The following is a 20,698-nucleotide window of genomic DNA, read 5'->3' as shown; positions in this document are numbered from 1 at the left end:
TGTTCTTGATGTGAACTCTGCTTTTTCTTTCCTTGATTTTACTTGCAGGTATTGTTCCCCATGTTCTAGGAGCTTGCACCACAGGACCCACATGACAAGTGTGGTCACCACTGCGCGATTTGCCTTGACCTGAAGAACCAACGTTTTGAGGTGCTTGATTCAATGCGTTCAGAAGCTGATGCAGACCTTACTACGCATGCTGAATACTTCATCAACAACCTCAAAGAGACATGGAACCGTCACTACGAAAACTCAAAGGTCCAGATCGGACATTTTCCAATCGAGTACGTGGCGACTACGAAGCAAGGAAACCAGTAATTACTATCTTTTCTTCATGTGTCCTGTACACCAATGCTAACCCTCTTTGTCACATCTGAATTGAAGTTTACGATTTTTCTCTATTCTCGTGAGTTCACCTGATTCTTTTCTTGTATAGGCACGACTGTGGCTCTCACACGTTGGAATACCTTGCAAAGTGGGAAGGTCGACGGGTCCCTGTCGTCACAGCTGCAATGGTCGTCGAGCTCCGCAAAATTTACACATGGAACTGGTTGATGACTGAAGATTTCAACATGCGGTCCAACGCACGAGAGTTTATAGAGGAAGCCGTCAAGAAAGCCACCAAGAAGTACAAGTGATCACGTGGTGCTCCACACCGAACGCTTACCTTACATTCTGTTGCCGAGGAATGTAAGGTATTACCTTGTTCTTTCAAAACTATGTCCGTGTAATATGCTATGACTGCATCTCCCCGTAGCCTAGTATATAGTGGTGGCGTGTGAGCGACATTTTAATAGTTTGTAATATATGTGTGGATGTGAACCTACTTAGGTGTGACAGTAGATACGTTTATGTGTTTTCAGTATTATTATGTGTATGTGGGTTGGTAGTACTAGTATGGTGTTTTGAATGCGTCCTTGATGTCTGAAAACATGGCAAATGTAGTTGATCAGTCATGGTTACTGAAAGTTATCGCTCTTTCTCGTTTGGCTTTTTGGGTTTTTTTGCACTGTTAACTGTATCAGCTAGCATGGTAGTTTGTACGCAGCCGTAACCTTTACGGTTTTTGCACGTGATCGTTTCAACTTGTTTTCCATAGTTTTTGCACACAATACAATATGTGTGGACTAAAATGTGTTGACTGAACACGGAAATCTACGCGATGGCAGACTCAGTATAAAATAACATGGCATATTCAGTAGAACTAACATGGCAGATTCAGTAGAAAAGGCATGGCAGATTCAGTAGAACAGACATGGCAGATTCAGTTGAAATAACATGGCAGATTCAGTAGAAAAGGCACGACAGATTCGGTTGAAATAACATGGCAAATTCAGTACCACACACGTGGCAACTGCAGTCATTGATTCATGGCATTTTCCTTTCAGATTCTGATTCCCCTCAAGAGTCATTCTCCCATTTTTACAAATTTTAGAACATCTAGCTTGCAAAAAATGTCACCAACCACCAAGTCACAGTGCTCCAATGTTGCTTTATGGATTGCCTGTCCCTTTCTTTTTTTCTTGTGCTTTGCTTGAATCTCCAATCCGGATTTGTATCTTATCTCTTTTGGACGCCCCTTTGTGATGGAACGGGGCGGGTTCCTGACCTGGGTTTGTGTGCTTGCTGTTCCAGATCCTACCTCCGAGTTTTCAGATGATGGCCCCGTGGACGAAGGCACACTTGAGGTGCGGGGGAACCTGTGTAAGGCTTCCTTATCTTTCCTCTTCTTGATCTCATCAAGCTCTCTTTTCAGGGCCTTCCTGTGTTTTTCTGCAACCCTCGCTGTCTCATCACTCTTGCACGCTTCATCTATCAGTTCAACATAGTTCTTTGTCAACACAACGTGCCTCACGGCTTCCATAGTTGACTATGGTCTCTCATCATGCACGGCCAAAAACTCCATTTGATGTTTGCGGCCCCGATGCGTCGTCAGCGTCCCAAGTCCATCGCCGCCGTATGAAATGGCGGGGCATTCGTGTCACCGCGTTCATGTCCATTACTTTTAGTATGTGACAGCACACAATCCCGTCCCGTTCAAATTTGCAGCATTGGCAGTAGTATTCGCCTTTGCTTATCAAGGCCTTCACAAAGTAGTTCCTTCCTTTGTCTGGGTCTTCAGGTTCTGAATCCGACATGCCCAAGAGAGAACACACCTTGAACGTATGTTCGTCCACCTGGTAAGTCGTGTACATGCTGGCACGCTTTATTTCTTCTTAGAATCTGCAAGTTTTGTGTGGTTTCGTAAAACTCTTATATGATGTTTTTTGTAGCACCTTATGTTGATGTAGGCTGTAACGTAGGAAAGGCATCTAAAATGAATGATGGCTATGGCAACTGCATGATATTTTTCACATGGCAAATGCATAACATTTTAATTGGCAAGTGCATTCCATACCATCATGGCAAATGGAACTACATTTCATTAAACATGGCAGTTATAGTTGATTTCACACGATAACTACAGTTCATTAAACTTGGCAATTACAGTTCATTACACATGGCAACTGTAGTTCATTATACATGGCAACTGTAGTTCATTAAACATGGCAACTGTAGTTGACTTCACATGGCAACTGCAGTACATTAAACATGGTAACTACACATCATGGTTACCCTGTACTCAATGGCCACTTTCAATATATCAGCATTTCCAAAAAAGTTGGCAACTGCATTGCATTTCTATATGGCACCTTTTTACCTTCATGCTTGTGCAAATAAGACTGTAACACACACTGACTTACTTGTTAAAAATCTTGTTGGTATATGTCTTGCTCATCTGCCTCTCCATTGGTAAATATGTTAGCAATTTAGGCTGCTTTAGCGCGGTGTTTGCTTCTTGCTGTAGCTCAGATCCCATTATTTTTTGTTGCAAAGCCGTGTATTGCTTGGCAAACTGCAACAATGAGTTGCCAGGGCTCACGTACCGCTTCAAACACAGCATTGAACCCCTCGCTGCGTTGCGTAGTCTGCAGAAATGGGAAGAAGCAGTGCATGAAGTAGGCCGGCACCCAGTACATTCGCTTCTCCCACAGGCTAGCAAGCGTCTCATTGTCTTGGACGTGATATGTTTCAATCATAGCCATCCAGCTCCGTTCAAACTCCTCCACCGTCAAGCTGTGGTCCACGCACAGCTCGAATGCCTTGTGCAGATCTGGACGGTCAGCAAAGAACGGTCCTAGCGTCTCCTCAGCCTTCTTTATAATGTGCCACCTGCAGTGTCTATGCACTGCCAACGGAAAGACCTCCTCTATGCATGCACGCATGCTAAAATCCTGGTCTGTTATTATGTTCATCGGAGCAAGTCCACCCATGCACTCCAAGAAGGTCTTGAATAGCCAAGTGTACCCATCCGTGTCCTCGTTCCGAACGAGCCCGCATCCGAACTGCAATGACTGATTATGGTTATTTATTCCTATGAATGGAGCGCATGGCATCTTGTACATATTAGTGAGATATGTCGCGTCGAACGAAATGCAATCTCGGAAATGTTTGTAGGCTCTTCTTGCAGCACCATCCACCCAATACATGTTCCTGACACGGTCCTCATCATCCAATCTTATCCTGTAGAAGAAATCTAGATCTTCTTTCGCTTTCTCATCGAAGTAGGCTATCGTGTCTTCTATGTCAGCCAACCTACTCTCTCTACGGTACTTTGCCTTTAGGTTTGTGACGTCTGCTGGTATGTACGGCATGCTACTCAGAGTCCCATTTTTGCTGTGGATGAGGGACAGTATCTGGACCATTCTTGATGGACCGACGTTACAATCATGTAGCAGCTTTATGAATTTCTTCTCGAGGGGGGTGAATCCTCTGTGGGCGGTCAGAAATTTTACCAGGTCAAACTTCTTTATGAGTTCGTGGTTGTGCTCGTCAAAATATTCAGTGACCACCCCCCGTGCTCCATCTACGTTCAGCTTACACCGGACAGGGCATTCCGTCTTGACAATGATACATCTCTTTCGTTCCGGAACGACAGGCGCAACACCTTTACCCTTCTTGTTCCTTCGTGCCTTGTAGCACCTCATCTCACCTCTGCTGTACTCGTTAGTTTTTTTAATTTTTCTATGGTATTCGGTGTTGACCGCAAACCCATGGAACTTTGCATATGTTTGGTAGAATTCCTTTGCATCTTCAAACGAATCAAATCTCTGCCCAACATACGGTGGCTTAGGTACCATGATTTCTGATTGCCCATCTTCTGCATCCCCTTGTGCTTCGTCATCAGTTTCATCATTCACTTCAGTATCGGCGGCTGTTTCATCTGCTTGAGTGTTGCTTGTGATGGTGTGCAAAGGTGTGCTTGTCGGATTTGCTGGAACGATTGCCATTTCCGACACTGACTCTGTATTGTTTGTGGCATGATTGTTGGCTGGCTGGTGGAACGCTTCTTCCGTGCGCTCAGAGCTCCCCGCAGTAGATGTCCCCGCGCCGCTGTTCATTGTAGTTGAAGGTCCTGCAATAAAAAAACAGGTACGAGCGTAAGCATTTGCTTTAATGGCATGTTTATTGTAACGAAATATAGCAACTGCATGTGATTTGGCATGACACCATTCACACAGCAAACCATGAATCTGCATATGGCCATGCATGGCAACTGTAGTTCTTCGGTCATGGCAGCTACAGTCCAACACACATGGCAACTACTGTTGCCAAGACATGGCAACCAGCGTCTTCTAGCATCAACACTTGGATTCTATAGCCATGGCAACTACAGTCCAACATACATGGCAACTACTGCTGCCAATACATGGCAACCAGTATCTTCTAGCATCAAAACTTGTATTCTAGGTTCGAGCTCACTAGGCAAATGCGATCAATCATGAATGTTGCACACACTCTTATATCAATTGGCAAATCCCGAAGACAATAGATGACTCTTTGCACATGACCGCTTGGTAGCATTTTTTGTTTGTTTTTCCCACCACCACCGTTACAAATCTACTTTTCCTCACATGCTATTCGCACAAAAGCAAATGCAGTACTGTTTTCTGGTTCACATTTTTTTATCTTGTTGTGCCACATGCGCTGATCTTATCTGGTCTGTCATTCCAATTTGATGTGCTCTATCTGCAATAGCGCTGTCCTGCAACTGTGAAGCTTGCCATGAGACGTTTGCCGATGTGGTTCCACCGTAACAACCTGTGATCATGTTAGCAGTTGGTCAATGCATGGCAACTGTAGTTTGTTCAACATGGCACATGTAGCGGTGCATCCATGCCACACATGTTTGTTCACACGTGTTGTCCACAGTTGTTTTGGACATTTGCAATCACATTTAATGACACATGGCAACTCCAGTTGTCCAGGCATGGCAACTCCAGCTGTCCAGGCATGGCAACTGCAGCTGTCAGCTATGTTCCTTCTCCTAATTCACTGTCCACAACTTCAATTCATGGACTCACCTATGTATGACGTCGATGGCAGGTACATGGCTGCCGCCTGATGCCACGTGCTGCATGAAGGTCCTACATTTTTCCGATATAACTCGTGAGTCTTTTTGCCATCCTTGCAAGTTTAGTTTTCATGTCCACACCAGTATGTTTCTTTTTCGTATGTGTTACCTTGATTTGCCACATTAGCTAGTTGAAGTTGGTTGCCCGTACATTTGTCATTGTTAGCGCCCTGTGACTGAACTTGCCGTCAGTATTTTGGTCATAAGAACCTGCGAAAAATGACATTGTAGGACATAACTAGAATGACATCTTCATCGTCACAAACATGGCAACTGTTCTTTTGTTATCATGCATCGTACCGATGCCCGCGTACTGCTCTAGTAGTGGCAGCAACGGCCCTGCAGAAATGAGTTGATTGTACTCTGCTGCATCCCACGGGGGCGTTTCCGGCCTTTGAGAAAACTAAGGATCAGTGCCGTCTTCGTGATTCATTCTTCTGCTTTTTTCTGCCACTATGTTTTCAGTCACTGCATGAACAAGAATGCATCAAAAATTTGCAAAATGCATTCTTGTTGTTTGCACGTAGAAGATAACACGGCAATCCTATCACATTTCCTGCGTAGGCAACCAACACATCATGGCAAGTAGGACACACACATTCATTCTTTTTTCTGAATTCTAGATGCCAGCTATCATTTTGAAGCGATGGCAACAACCAATAAAATAGGATGGCAAGCAACAAGATAACATAGTGGCAGCTACCGACAACGATAGGTGGCAACTGATGTTAGATACATGTGGCAACTATTTTTCCTCCCTCCCTATGCCAAATTTCTCCTTTCTCTCCCTATTTTTAGTGATCCCTACGCATCCTTCATTACCAACTACTCGCACCTAGCCAACCCAGAAGCTTTGCTCAACTCTAGCATAGTACATGGCAGAATTGGCGTATGTTGGTGGGCAAATGCGAATACACACAAATCCGTGGGGTGTTTGCCCTGATAGCGTGGATCCAGTGGCCATCTTCGTGGGCAAATTTGCAATTTCAATTTTCTGGACAGAAGAAGGACGAGAAACAGAAGGAGATCAGAGATCCACTTGTTTTTTAGCTCGTCGTCTTCGGAGGATGGGGTTAGGGGGGTGGGGGGCGGAGGGTGGGTGGTTAGCGGTGGGAAGACGTTAGGGATCTGCTCTGGTTGCCATGCAACCAGAGAAGGAAGGCGATGGAGGTAGGGGATCGAGAGGTAGGAGACGACGGCGGCACGTCGGTCCGGGGATCGAAAGGAGGCCGGGACGACTGGCGTGCGGGGTCGTGAGGGCAGCGCGGTCGTTTGCCCGAACGTGTGAACGATTTTGCCACATACCGGGCGTGCGGGCTGTGGCTGCGCGCGCCCGGACGCGGTCGTGCGGGCGGGTTCGTTTCCGTGCCACACAGGACATGCGACACAACCTCCGATACACCACACGTGTGGCAGTTATCGACGTCCCTTTTAATTACCTTTACATGTCAAATAGAGGAATGAGACATAAAATATTTCCCATGTCTATTTCCTTGGCAAACTCTCGACTCTAAACTCCCGTTCCCTCTCCTGTCGTTACCAAACACGCTGTACGGATAAAGAAAAGGAACGAAGCGATATTGAAGCCTAGTTTACTCTAACCGCCGCCGCCGGGTCTCCGTCGCCGCCGTCGCCGCCGGCGCCGCCGGTTCTTAAGCCCGTTTGTTGACCCTGCCGCCGCCGTAGCCGTCACCGTCGCCGGGTCTCCCTTCTCCTGCTCATCGCCCCTCAGGTATCTCACCGTGGATCTCACTCATATTCTGTTGATCCAGTTCCCCTTCCGTTTAGATCCTCGATATAGTATAGGTAGCTGATTTGGTGCGTGCGTTCGGTGGAACAGAGAGTGAATTCCAAGCCTACATAGCAGAGCAGTCCCACCGAACCCTCTTTCTTCTGCATCGTGATTAGGCAGGCCTTCAATCCTACCATGTGTTCATCAGCCACTTCTTCTTATGCACATCTTATCGAATACTCCCTCCCTCCGTGTAAAGTTGAGACACTTATTTTGGGACAGAGGGAGTACTGTACTACTCCCTCCGTCCCATAATATAAGAACGTTTTTGACACTAGTGTGCTCATTAAGCAATTGACTGCAGCTCACGCATTGCCCTGTTTAGTCTTTTCTTTCTTTTCAAAGGAGGGAGCTTTGTACATCACAAAGTTATATTGTTACAGTCTCTCTCTTGGCAGTATGTCAACACAGGCAACCTGATTAACCCCCTCTCTTCACATGTTAGATTTTCAGTTTTTCACATTGGCAGTAGGAGGATATCGACACCTGTGCTCAAACAGAACTATATAGTTGAGGCATTGTTTGCACCTGTATAGTTGAGGCCTTGTATGCATGTACATCAGTGGATGTTGTTTAGCTGTTTGGGCTATATTCTGTTGCATCTACACAATGACTTCTACAATATCATTTTTATACTACTCCTCAAAACTAGATTCTGCCTTGTCTCATGTTTTCCCCTCGTATCTGTTATCCCTGGTCAGAAATAATTCAAATGGAAACCAATGGGTTATCACTCAAGACTCAGGAAATCAGGTCAAAAAGGAAGTGGGAGACAACTGCAGATCTCAGCCGCCGCTGCGGCAGTAACCAACATGAAAGTCCATGGGAAGGCGGTACAACAGAGCATCAGGACAAAATGAATGGGATAATCACTTGTTTGGTTTGTGGCGAGGAAGGACATTACAGTTGTGACCGGCCTTTCAAGGATCAGGAACACAAAGTTATTTGCACAGTTTGTAGCAAAAATGGCCACTGGAGCATATCGTGTTGCCAGCAGAACAAGTCACAGAATCGCGCTTGCACCCGCTGTGGAGAGATAGGGCATAGTACTAGTACACATGGTCTCCTCAGTTGCTCAAGCTGTGACGAATATCATCCGCATGGAGAGTGTCGATTGAGCAAAGTTAAATGCTTTATTTGTGAAAGTCAGGATCATTATCCTGCTCAGTGCCCCTTGAATTGGGTATTGAATGCAGCGTTTCAGGATCAGAGAGAGAACTTCCAAGCTGCTCTGTGGCTTGCACTATCAAAACAAGTCAACACATTATCTAAACGGACCTGCAGTCCAATAGCCAGGGAATACAACTTAAGGACAAGGATATGCTTTACATGCCGTGAAGAAGGTCATGTTGCCTTTTACTGTCCTCAGAAAAGAAGATCAATATTGCTCGACCTATCCAAAGAATTTGAAGAGAGGAGCACCATAGCTAAATCCTCCAACCTGTCCAAAGAATTAGAAGAACGGGACCCTGGTACTGGTAGTGCTAAACAATCATCAAAAATGAAACCGGCATCGGTTCTTCGATGTGTTAGCTGTGGTCAGGAAGGCCACAGGGCCAGGAGCTGTCCAACACGAGTGTTTATATGCTCCATATGCAATGAAGAAGGCCACAGGGCCAGGAGCTGTCCAACACGAGTGTTTATATGCTCCTTATGCAATGAAGAAGGCCACAAAGCCAAGAAATGCCCTCAGAAGCGCCAGAAGCGTTAATACCAAAAGCTATCGGTTAAGCAAACAGTGATACACACTATACATGTCGTTACATTTTTCTTACGGGTGATCTAACCTAGAATCGACATGTTTCTTGTGATACTCTAGCCGTTGCTTAACCAAGAAGTGGATACACAGGTAAAAGATGACCTTAGCACAATGGGTATATGTTGTCAAAATCAATGTGGACGCCTCCTTCGATGAAGATAGTTTTACTGGCACTACTGGGGTAGTGATCCGAGATAACAAAGGAAGGTTCATGGCAGCAAAAAATTTCAAACTAGACTCGGTGCTTGATGGTTTGTCGACGGAAGCATTATAGTTCTTACAAGAAGGATTGCTGTTTTGCTGAACCCCTGGGCTGCACCAGGATCACCGTCAGATAGCATGAATGTCATTACGACGATGCAAGATGAGGTCCATTCAGCAGGGGTTGCAGCGGCAATCTTCAGAGATTGTTACTTCGTCTCAAGAGAATTTGCCAAGGTGGAATTTGTCCATGAAAACAGAGAACCAAATACTGTAGCTCACAAATTGTCGTTCTTGCCAGAAATTCATATTGTACCTCTTATTAATGATGTAACCCTGTTTATGAATGAATAAAGAGGTATGTTTTGAGGTAAAGAAAAGATAGCAATTAGTTCCACCACGGGTGATCTAACCTAGAATCAACATGTTTATTTCCCATAACAGGGGATGCCGCAACCAAAATAAGAAAGCAAAAGACTAGACAGAAAAGAGGAACAACTACTTGGCAAATGCATTTCAGGGGATACTAAAAATATGTTGTTTGTTTTAGTTGTGAGTTTCCAGTGCTAGTATGCTAAGAAAACCTCATACTGAATGTGTTTTAATTCAATCTGCTATGAACGGAAGCTTTTCTGTGTTGTTTGTGTCCACCGGAGATCTGTTTTTAGCAACCCTGTCTGAGCAAAGAAAATTTATCAAGTTGGCGAGAAAACAAATTGTGGGGAATCAGGGTTCTATAAACAAAACTTCATCTCTTCATTTACATCCATATAGATTAAACTTCGTCTCTTCATTTTACATTTGTATAGACCCTAGCCATAACCGGAGCGGTACGCTGACATCTTCCAGCCGAGGCTTGCTTCTAGTAGCTGCAAATCTGAAACTTTCAGATTCTCTTATGCGCTGATGCAAGTTGTTTTTTGCCGTAACTTAAAGGAGTTGCTCATGCCCATGTAGGATATCTCTGGTTGGTTTCGTTGCTCATGCTCATCGGCAAGCTTTTGGATTTATTGTTAGTCAGATTTATGTTTTACTTGCCCTCTTTATTAAAAAAAAAGACTTATGTTTTACTTCTGTTTGGTTCTAGGATCTGTGAGTCCTGAGTAGAATTAAAAGCATTTGTGCCTGCATTCTCTGTTATGTGTATCTAACTAGTGCCTGCAGTTTGATTGGCTTGTGTGTCTGAGTATCTGATTTAACCCATCGCTCGACAACTACTTTGATCTTGCAGTTTCAGCCATGGGTAAGGACAAGACTCACATCAACATCGTGGTCACTGGCCATGTCAACCATCACTGGGCATCTGATCTATCCAAGAAGGAAGCTGCTGAGATGAACAACAGGTCATTCAAGTATGCATGGGTGTTTGACAAGCTAAAGGCTGTCCTCGAAGGTGTGTTTGTTCACAATCTTCTCTGAGAGGAAAAATGGATTCCAGTAGATACTAGAGCTCTGTTGTTTGTTTTAGTTATGTGTTCCAGTGCTAGTATGTTAAGAAAACCACGAACTGAACGTGTTTCAATTCAATCTGCTAGGAGCGAAGCTCTTCCGTGTTGTTTGTATCCACCAGAGATCTGTTTTTACCAACACTCTCTGAGCAAAGAAAATTTTCTTCAGGTGAAACGATCTAATCTTGTCTATTAGGCCAATGATCTTGCTCATTTCTTTGTACGCACAGTTTTTTTCCTCTAATTTTGTTTCACCCTTTTTTTCAGGTCATGTAACCTCCAGATTATTCTATATCTGATTCCTTGAGGTTATGTAACCTTGTACATAATCGGCTTCCTGCACGTACCAAGGCAGTGGTGTCTGTCTATGTCATGGTTAGGTGAGTCATTGAGATTGGTTAGGTGCCTCCCAAAAGTCGCAAGAGCAAGCCAGGAGAAGAAGATAGAGAACTGAGGTTATGCAAAGACCTGTTTCACATCATAGCTCATCCAAGCAGCAACAAACAACTAATAGTTTCACACTTTCACATTTGTTCAGATGCCATTTGATTAATCAATGTCCTTGGCAACGTGTTGCCTCCTGGTGGCGCTCACGAACAGAGACGCAAAATCCGTATCACAGATGGCCGGTACGTACTTTGCCCATCTTATTCTTATTCGTCACCCACCACAAGATGAGTAAGGAAAGAATAGTCCTTCTCCTGATCTTCTCGACGGGTGTAGCGTAACGACTATTATATTCAGAAAGGAGCTATAGCTTCATTACCCTGGATTTTGCAGAGCTCTACTTAGAATGGTTATCTATGTGTCTGTAACTGGGCGTCAGCAGACAGTAACAAGGGCGGAAAGTGGAAACTGGCCGTGTATGATTTGAATTATTATCCGGCATTCGTATTTTGCTCACTAGGTAACGACCCTTGATTTCCAGTGACTGCATATATAATGATATAATCATAGAACTCCCATAGAGTTATTATCTATGTGTGTTCCAAACAAACCACACAAATTTACAAATTTTATTGAACTAGTAAAACTCAATCTGAGAAAGCACAATTTGTAGTGACGTTTTGATTCAAGCAGCCAGCTAGCCCTTCAGTACACATGCTGCAGCTTATTCTTCTCCTTGTCTACAACCGCCCACCCTAGGATCCTGTAGTTCCAGCGCTGCTGCACGTAGACCAAGAGCGCGAGCACCACCACGCCACCAGCCTTGGGGTACAAGCCCATGGTGACCCCATCTTGGACCTCGTAAGGGACAGGGTACATGTCAACCGCGGAAGGCGGCCGGAGGAGTCAGTAGACGTGCGGCAGCAGCGACATTGCCGGTGATCCCGGCGTAGTAGCTCTTCCTCAGAGGCAGGCGTTGCCCATAACCTGCGGCAGCAGGAAGCCAGGAACCACTCCCTTACCAGACCCATGTACTGCTCCGCCATGGCCGCCATATTGTACGAGGGAGGGCCGGCTATGGGTATAGGACTCTCCCTGGCCCTGTGCTTGCTGGGTGTACGCCACATGCGGCGGCGGCTTGGTCGACGTGAGGTGAATAGGAGGCCGACCACGTCCCTCGGGACGCGCCTGGCTCGAGCGGCACACGGACCCTGGACCGCCGCACCTTGTGCGCCAGGCGCAGCATGAGGAGGAGCGCCGCGAGGGCGAGGGCTTTCACGGAGCAGTCCATGTCCCAGTGCAGGCCCCGGACCTGCATCCTGTAGTTGCCGTCGTCATCGGACGTCCTTCGCCACGCAAGTAGGATACTGGCGTCGGTGACCAGCGCCGCGCCGTAGCAGAGCGCCTGGGCGCCGAGCATGGCGAGGGAGATGTACGGCACGGTGTCCGGGTGGGACTCCATGTAGCTCAGCTGGCGTAAGGCGGCAGCGATGGTGGCCGATAGCATGGCGAGGCAGACGACCCCCTTCTGCTCCATGAATCTGTTCGACATCTCCCGGGCATAATAGGAGGGGGTGCTCTAGGAGCTCGGTCCTGTTGAAGTACAGCGGGTCGCCGGTGGCCCTTGTGCTGGACAGGTGGACCTTCGCTGACGGGCTGAAGAGCCACCGCATCCTCGTCGGCGGGTACTGCACCTCCAACTCGATGGAGCTGTCCATCCCGCTTCGAAGGCCTCTCATCTTTGACATGATCTGCCATGGGGCCTCGACGCCTTGGCAGCCGACCAGGTGCATCCGCCCGTCCTCCGGGTTGTACACGCCCTCCAGCGACATCACCGAGCGCGGCCCAAAGAAACTTTCGGACACCGTGAACGCAGCGGACACGTTTAGAAGTTCCTGCCGCTCCACGCCATGGTCGCCCATACCATCTTGATCTTGTGCTACCGACATGCTTGGCTGGGGCACGTAGCCTACGAGCGGACCAATCGAGATTATTTGCAATTCAAAGAAGCGCTCAGAGGATTGTCCTCCCTTCATGATCCATTCTGGCCCGGCCCGGAAACGGAGGTGCAGATCTTCAGAGAGGCTCGCCGTGTCATCATGGCCGGCGCGTTTCCTCGGATAGCTTATCGGAGACATGGAAACTAGTTTGCTGGAGATTCTGGACGTCTTGGTCCGTCGGAGAAGCTCCATGGCCTGCCCGACCTTCTTGTAGTTGTACGTCATGCGCAACCACTCGTCGGGGCGGCCAACCTTGTTGCAGCCCTCTCGGGGATGCAATCCTCGTCGGCATGACAACGGGAAGTGGCTGCCGTCCATGGAGGTTATCTGCCCCATCAGGATGTCGCGGCGGGTGGTGGGAACGTACATGGAAATATATGGCACGCCCTCGGCCGACAGCGTCATGTCGCTCAGCCCAGCATGCTTCACCGCCATTTCCCGATCCTCCCACGGCGGCACGGCACGGAACAAGCCCGTCACCAGCACGACCGCCTTGCCGTCCAGTCCGCTCGTCGTTCCGCACCGGAGGGCTTGCATCAGGATGGCAAAATCCGTGAATGCCATGTTCGTCGTGTTCACGACGAACGGTCCTAGTCCACTGCAGAACTCTTCGGTGGAGTCGTAGTTCCAGTTGGGGACGGTCCTAGTCCACCGCAGAACTCTTCGGTGGAGTCGTAGTTCCAGTTGGGGACGACGGCGAGCACGCCGTGTTCATTGGCACGAAGGATGTCACAGAAAAGGGACGTCTTCGTGCAGTTCCCCTGCACATCCACCCGTGACGTCGCCGTCGTCGTCACATAGCAGGGGAAGCTTGCTGCACCCAGCTGTGACCTCCTACTGTGCCGGAACCGGTAACTAGCATATGGGCCGCCGAACTGTGAAACTAGCCGGACAGTGTCAAAGTAGACGTCGTCCGACTTGGCCCTCGTGCTCATCATCTTGCCGTGCACCGCTCGGGTAGTCAACGTCTGCACTTTTGGGTATCGTAGAATGAGCAATATGTTAGTCATCGTCAACGACCGGCGGCTCCAAGTTGTTGCTACCATCGTTGATATTCTTGGCCCAGTCCTAGGGGCCGCCGGTGCTGGTGCTGTTGCCGCCGCCCCGCATGGGGAGGAGAGCATCCCCGACCATGCGCATCACCCTGTCGCCACCACCGCCATCATCGCCAGTCTCTGTGTAGATGCCTTCCAACACCACACTGAGCTTGGCAACACAAGGAAGGAGATTGAACTCCGGCGACCGACACAGGTCGTGGTGTGGATCATCCATCATCTCGGACTTGCCGTCCGAGCTGCAGCGGTTGCGGGTGATGGTCAAGCTGAGGACCCCGCTGACTTTGAGGGAGCGTCTGGCGTGACGTCTTCGCTGTGCAGTGTCGTCGGCGTGCGTGAGCGTGAAGGTCGCAAGAGGGGTGGCTTGCTGGAGTAGCTCGGGATCGGGACCGGCGACGCCAGGAGACAGCATCAGCGGCACGTGGCCGCCGTCCTGGTGCCGGTCGCCATTGGCGAAGTGCAGATCATGGACCACGGGGCCGTCAGCCGTTGGCTGGGCGGCTGAGGAGAGCACGGAGCGGCACTGCCGCCTCACATCCGCGGCCCGGAGGTGGTCATGAGGAACCACCGGGAGTCTGAAGGACCTCACGAGCGGTTGGGCCGCCGACAAGGTGACGTAGCAGAGACACAGACAGAGCCAGAACAGGCCGAGACGACTAATGCACCGCAGCATCGCTAGACGCACGGGGTTTCTACGGGGGGTTTACGTGGTTGTTAATGTGTGATTGGTTGAAATTTGATGAAGTGAGGCAGGCCCACCCGTGAAAATCAGGAAGGGCCAATCAGATAAGCGCATGCAGCAGGGTCCGTGAATGTCCGTCGTGAGAGCCCGTGTGTGTAGTATTATCGAATGCACCGCCGCAAGCACTTCATTTTTGGCGCCCGCAGTTATGAAATTGCGGGTATATATATACATCAATACAATAATCCTACACACACGGACCCATTACGGGCTTTTATTTAATTTCCTTCTAACTAATCTCTCAGCCCCCCTGATTTCAGTGGGGGTGGGGCCCATCCTCTCTTTGTCCCCAATCCCAATCGCCCACGCCAGCTAGTCTGTGAACCCCGTAATAGATCCCTTCGTGAGTGTAGCATTGCTGATATCAATATATGCATCAAGCAGGCCAAACAACAAAATTTGGCTGCTAACCAGAGGTGTTGACTTGGAGTTTGGCTGCTAACCAGAGGTGTCAGTACGGACTCGTTGCTTGGTGTCAGGAAGCCAACTGCCGTCTGCTTGAATCATGCTCATGCATGCAAGCATGATGTCGCCGGGTACGGTCGAATCAAACTTAGAATAAGAAGGCCGGATCGAGACAACAAGAGTAGAGTTCGCTCGCATGCCCATTGCCTTGAACTGTGAATCGGGTGACCTCTTGTCTTGACAAAAATAACAAGGGTTAAAGATCGATCATTGGAGATAGCAGTTGACAATACTTAAACATCAGTTGACATGGAACGACCACCGGCAATAGCATATACAAACTGTTGGCTGGCACTGTAGTGTAAGCTGGTACCAACAAGCTGACAATTAAAGTCTGAGCAAATTGATGCCAGAGATTCTAGATTGGCCGTGATCACATGCACGTCATGAAGAGGGACTGTCTTTTTAGCGCAGCAGCAGTAGTAGTAATAATAATAATAATAATAATAATAATAATACGAACATTCTGTGGTTAGATAGTTAGGTGGACCGTGGTGAAGTTTAGCGGAATGCGTTGCTTGATTCATTCAAAGTACATGAAGTGATACATATAGGTTCAGAGTACAAACTGCAGCCGCAAGGACAAGTGGAGAACGTGGGCGATCGTGGTTGAGGCACTGGCGATCGTGGCCATCTGACCAAGACTGCATGCTGACTAACACCCCCCCCCCCCCCCACCCACCCACCCCCCGCAGTGTCAACGTCGGGCTCCACGACATTGAGACTGGCACATATGTCAAGGAAGGATGCGAGCAGCAGTCCCTTGGTGAAGATGTCAGCAAACTGAGCACTTGTCGGGACATGAATAACACGAACTTCTCCTAGTGCTACCTTGTCACGAACAAAGTGAATATCTATCTCTATGTGTTTTGTTCTACGATGCTAAACACGATTACATGACAGATACACAGCTGATACATTGTCACAATAAACTATGGTAGCTTGTTGAATGGGACGATGTAGCTCAGCTAGGAGTTGACGAAGCCATACTGTCTCAGTGTGAGCAACAGAGCGGTACTCTGCTTCGGCTGAAGACCTGGAAGCGGTTAGCTGCCTTTTTGAAGACCAAGAAATCAGATTATCACCCAAATACACACAGTAACCAGAAGTAGATCGTCGAGTATCCGAACATCCTACCCAGTCCACATCAGAGTACGCAGTGAGTGAGGTAGGATCAGAGGGAGTAATGGAGAGACCATGATCGAGAGTCCCTTTGATATACTTAAGGATACATTTTATGTGGTTGAGATGTGGGAGACGGGGATCATGCATGTATAAACATGCCTCTTGCATAGAGTATGCTAACACATGGTATCCCAGCCCACCAGTGTTCAAGTCCTAAACTTAACACTGGACTTGTGTTTGTTATGTTATGCTCAAAATTCAAGTATATAGAGAAAGGCTAACTTCTCACGAGCGAGCGGAGCGAGACCCATCGCCCCGCGGTACGGATCAGTATTGACCTAGGTCACTTGTGTTATATATACCTCTTGTAAGCCACCGCACGGGATAGTTGATTAGTTGTAAATCCCCGGCGTTTGTAACCTCCCCCGATATAGTGAAGTTTGGTTGGCTGGCCCCGTGGTTTTTTCTCTTTCGTGTTGGAGGGGGTTTCCACGTTAAAATCTCGTGTTCCTTGCTTGTTTTCGCTCTTCATCGTGTTTCGATTGCGTGTCGTATCTCTAACAGCGTTCATAGGAGTGAATGTATGTATGAGCATTTGCATTTGTACTGTGTTAAAAAAAATACATCTTCAATCATCCGGTTCAGTTCAAGGTATTGTCATTGTCTCGATCTGGCCTTCTAAGTTTGATTCGACCCGGTCCGGCCGTTGGGATGCTCGAAGCACATGATCGCACTTATACGGGAATAATGTGCCTTCTCGGAGCCAACTCATCCGTACTGACCAACAAACACTCCAAGTCAACGCCTCTGATCTAGCCTTCTTCCACGATGAAGCTCAAGGGTACATGAATGGAAGCAAGGAAGCATGGTTCGTGCCAACGGCTGCTAAAACCAACCTAGTGCATGTCGATGGAGATTAGCAAGAGGATCCCCGTCTCGCGGCGGATTAGTCCTCTCGGCGTCTTTTGTCTCTGTCTTTGCTGCGTCACCTCGTCCGCGGTCCAGCCGTCCCGCCGAGGCGAGCTCCCCACGTCGTTCGGACGTCCGGTCGTTCCCCATGACTACCTCCGGGCAGCCGACGTGGCGCAGCAGTGCCGGTCCGTGCTCTCCTCAGGGGCCGAGCTTACGGCTGACGGCCCCATGGTTCAGGATCTACACTTCGCCAACGGCGACTGGCGCCAAGACGCCGGCCACGCACCGCTGATGCCGTTCCCTGGCACTGCCAGCGGCGACGTTGGTGCCGGTACCGAGTTGGCCACCCCTCTCGCGACCTTCATGCTCACGCACGCCGACACAGTGCAGCGGCAGCGCGCGAGACGCTCCCTCAACGTCAGCGGGGTGCTCACCTTGACCATCAGCCGCAACTGCTGCTGTTCCGACGACAAGTCTGAGATGATGGATCCACACAGTGGCCGGCGTCCGTCACCGGAGTTCAAGCTCCTTCCTCGTATTGCCAAGCTCAAGATACTGCTGGAAGGCGTCTACACGGAGGCTGGTGGTGGCGAGAGGGTGCTGTGCATGGTCGGGAATGCTCCCCTCCCCATGCGCGGCGGGGGCGGCGGCGGCAACACCACGGAGGGGCCGTGGGACTGGGCCAAGAATATCGGCGATGGCAGCAACAACTTCGACCTGCCGGTCGTCGCCGATGACAATATAGTGCTCATTCTACGGTACCCAAAGGCGCAGACATTGACAACCCGGGCGGTGCACGGCGAGATGATGAGCACGAGCGCCAAGTCGGACAGCGTGTACTTCGACACTGTCCGGCTGGTTTCGCAGTTCGGCGGCCCATACGCCAGTTACCGGTTCCGGCCGGAGGAGGAAGACACAACTGGGTGCAGCACGTCTCCCTTGTTCTTCTGCGACGACGACGTCGCCGGTGGCTGTGCAGGGGACCTGCACGAAGACGTCCCTTTCTGCGACATCCTTCGTGCCAACGAGCACGGCGTGCTCGCCGTCGTCCCCAACTGGAACTGCGACTCCACCGATGAGTTCTGCGGTCGACTGGGACCCTTTGTGAACACGACGGACAGGGCGTTCACGGGTTTTGCCATCGTGATGCAAGGCGTTCGGTGCGAGCCGACGAGCGGGCTGGACGGCAAGGCGGCCGTTCTGGTGTCGGCCGTGTTCCGCGCCATGCCGCCATGGGAGGACCAGGAAACTGCGGTGAAGCGTGCTGGGCTGAGCGGCATGACGCTGTCGGCGGAGGGCGTGTGGAGAGTGTCTACCGGGCGGCTTTGCATGACGGCCTGCCTGGGCACCGGCACCGGCACCGGCAAGGCTGCGTGCCAGCACCGTGTCTCCTTGTACATCCCCACCACATTCTCCATCACCCGCCGCGGCATCCTCATGGGGCAGATAACATCCATGGATGGCAGTCATTTCCCGCTGTCGTTCCACCGAGCATTGCATCCCAGACAGGCCTGGAACAAGGCTGGCGGCTCCGACGAGTGGGTGCGCATGACGTACAGCTACAACAAGGTGGAGCAGGCCATGGAGCTTCTCTGGAGGACCAAGCCCTCCAGGATCTCCAGCAACCTTGCCGCCATGTCTCTGATTAGCTACCCAAGGAAACGTGCCCATGGTGACACGGCGAGCCTCTCCCAAGATCTCCAACTCCGATTCCGGGTCGTGCCAAAGCTTCACCCTGTACCAGAATGGATCATCAAGGGACAATCCTCTGAGCGCTTCTTTGAGCTGCAGATATTCTCGATTGGCCCGCTCGTCAGCTACGTGCCCCGCCAGCAGCAAGAGAGATGGCAAGATCAAGATGGCGTGGAGCAGCGGCAGGAACTAGTGAACGTGTCGGCCGTGCTCACGGAGTCCGGCGGGGTCTTTGGATGGCGCCCGGTGATGTCGCTGGAGGGCGTGTACAACCCGGAGGACGGGCGGATGCACCTGGTGGGCTGCCGAGACGTCGAGGCCCCATGGCAGGTCATGTCAAAGATGAGCGACCTTGAAAGCGGGATGGACTGCTCCATCGAGCTGCAAGTGGAGTACCCGCCGACGAAGATGCGGTGGCTGTTCAGCCCATCGGCCAAGGTTTACATGTCCAGCACAAGGGCGGCCGGCGACCCGCTGCACTTCAACCGGACCGAGCTCCCAGCGCTGCAATCCTTTTACCCCGGGACGAGGTTTGACGGATTCGTGGGGCAGAACGTGGGGGGGATCGTCTGCCTCGCCATGTTGTCGGCCACAATCGTCGCCGCCATGAGCCAGCTGCGCTACATGGATTCCCACCCGGACGTCGTGCCGTACATCTCCCTCGCTATGCTCGGCGCCCAGGCGCTCTGCTACAGCGCGGTGCTGGTCACGGACGCCATGATCCTACCCGCGTGGCCGAGGATGTACGACGGCGACGGCAACTACAGGACGCACGTCCGGCGCTTGCACTGGGACATGGACTGCTCCATCAAAGCCCTCGCCCTAGCGGCGCTCCTCCTCACGCTGCGCCTGGCGCGCAAGGTGCGGCGGTCGAGGGTCCGCGCGCGGGCGCGGACGCCCCTTGAGCCAGGACGCGTCCCGAGGGACGGAGCCGGGCTGCACCTTGGCGGCCTCCTGTTCGTCCTCGCCGTGCACTGGCTGCTGGCCACGTACGGCGGCGCGTCGACCAAGCAGCCGCCGCATGTGGCGTACACCATGCAAGCACAGGGCCAGGGGGGATTCTATAGCCGGCCCTCGTACAATATGGCCGCCATTGTCGAGCGGTGCATCAGCCTGGCGAGGGAATGGTTCCTGCTGCCGCAGGTCATGGGAAACGCCGTGTGGCGCGTCAACTGCCGGCCTCTGAGGAAGAGCTACTATGCCGGAATCACCGGCATGTCGCTGCTGCCACACGTCTATGGGTTCCTCCGCCCGCCTCCCGCGGTTGACATGTACCCTGTCCCTGAGGAGGCCCAAGACGGCGCCATGGACTTGTACCCCAAGGTTGGTGGCGTGGTGGTGCCCCTCGTCGCGGCAGCGCTCGCGTTCTTGGTCTACGTGCAGCAGCGCTGGAACTACAGGATCCTAGGGTGGGTGATAGTGGGGAAGGAGAAGAATAAGATGCAGCACGTGTACTGAAGGATCAGCTGCTTCAAACAAGACCAAAGACAAGCTGCAGCACGTGTACCGGAGCAAATTGTGCATCAGTTTCTGCTAGTTGTAAGTGGTTTGTTTCTCACACATGATCATTATTTTTAAGGGGTTGAACACTTGATTTTAGCAAGATATTACTTAGTACTATGTTTTAAGGATAAAAGGCACCACGTTACTTTCAACAACTTTGTC

At 50.1% G+C, this 20,698-nt stretch overlaps 2 protein-coding genes, 1 non-coding gene and 1 pseudogene across 3 annotated transcripts; 2 read left to right on the top strand and 2 right to left on the bottom strand.

Moving 5' to 3' along the window:
• Positions 1-1,408: 1,408 nt before the first annotated feature.
• LOC109753804 (protein FAR1-RELATED SEQUENCE 5-like) lies at positions 1,409-4,592 on the bottom strand (annotated as a pseudogene).
• A 2,369-nt stretch (positions 4,593-6,961) lies between these two features.
• Positions 6,962-11,628, top strand: LOC109753799 (uncharacterized). The gene is made up of 5 exons (XR_006663480.2): positions 6,962-7,187; positions 10,439-10,600; positions 10,743-10,824; positions 10,923-11,110; positions 11,194-11,628. It is a non-coding gene; the product is annotated as an uncharacterized protein (transcript).
• Positions 11,629-12,005: 377 nt separating this feature from the next.
• LOC109753805 (uncharacterized) lies at positions 12,006-13,606 on the bottom strand. The gene is made up of 3 exons (XM_040389272.1): positions 12,648-13,606; positions 12,253-12,583; positions 12,006-12,029 (listed from the first exon to the last, which is right to left on the bottom strand). The coding sequence occupies exons 1-3, from the start codon at positions 13,604-13,606 to the stop codon at positions 12,006-12,008; spliced, it is 1,314 nt and encodes a 437-aa protein (XP_040245206.1).
• Positions 13,607-17,338: 3,732 nt separating this feature from the next.
• Positions 17,339-20,491, top strand: LOC109753806 (uncharacterized). The gene has a single exon (XM_020312734.1). It carries the CDS (start codon positions 17,339-17,341, stop codon positions 20,489-20,491), a length of 3,153 nt encoding a protein of 1,050 aa, XP_020168323.1.
• The last annotated feature ends 207 nt before the right edge of the window (positions 20,492-20,698 follow it).

Source organism: Aegilops tauschii, chromosome 5, assembly GCF_002575655.3.
Source record: "Aegilops tauschii subsp. strangulata cultivar AL8/78 chromosome 5, Aet v6.0, whole genome shotgun sequence".
In the NCBI taxonomy this organism is placed as follows: Eukaryota; Viridiplantae; Streptophyta; class Magnoliopsida; order Poales; family Poaceae; genus Aegilops; species Aegilops tauschii.
The sequence above is the reverse complement of the archived record's forward strand: the minus strand, read 5'-3'. Positions and strand labels throughout refer to the sequence as shown.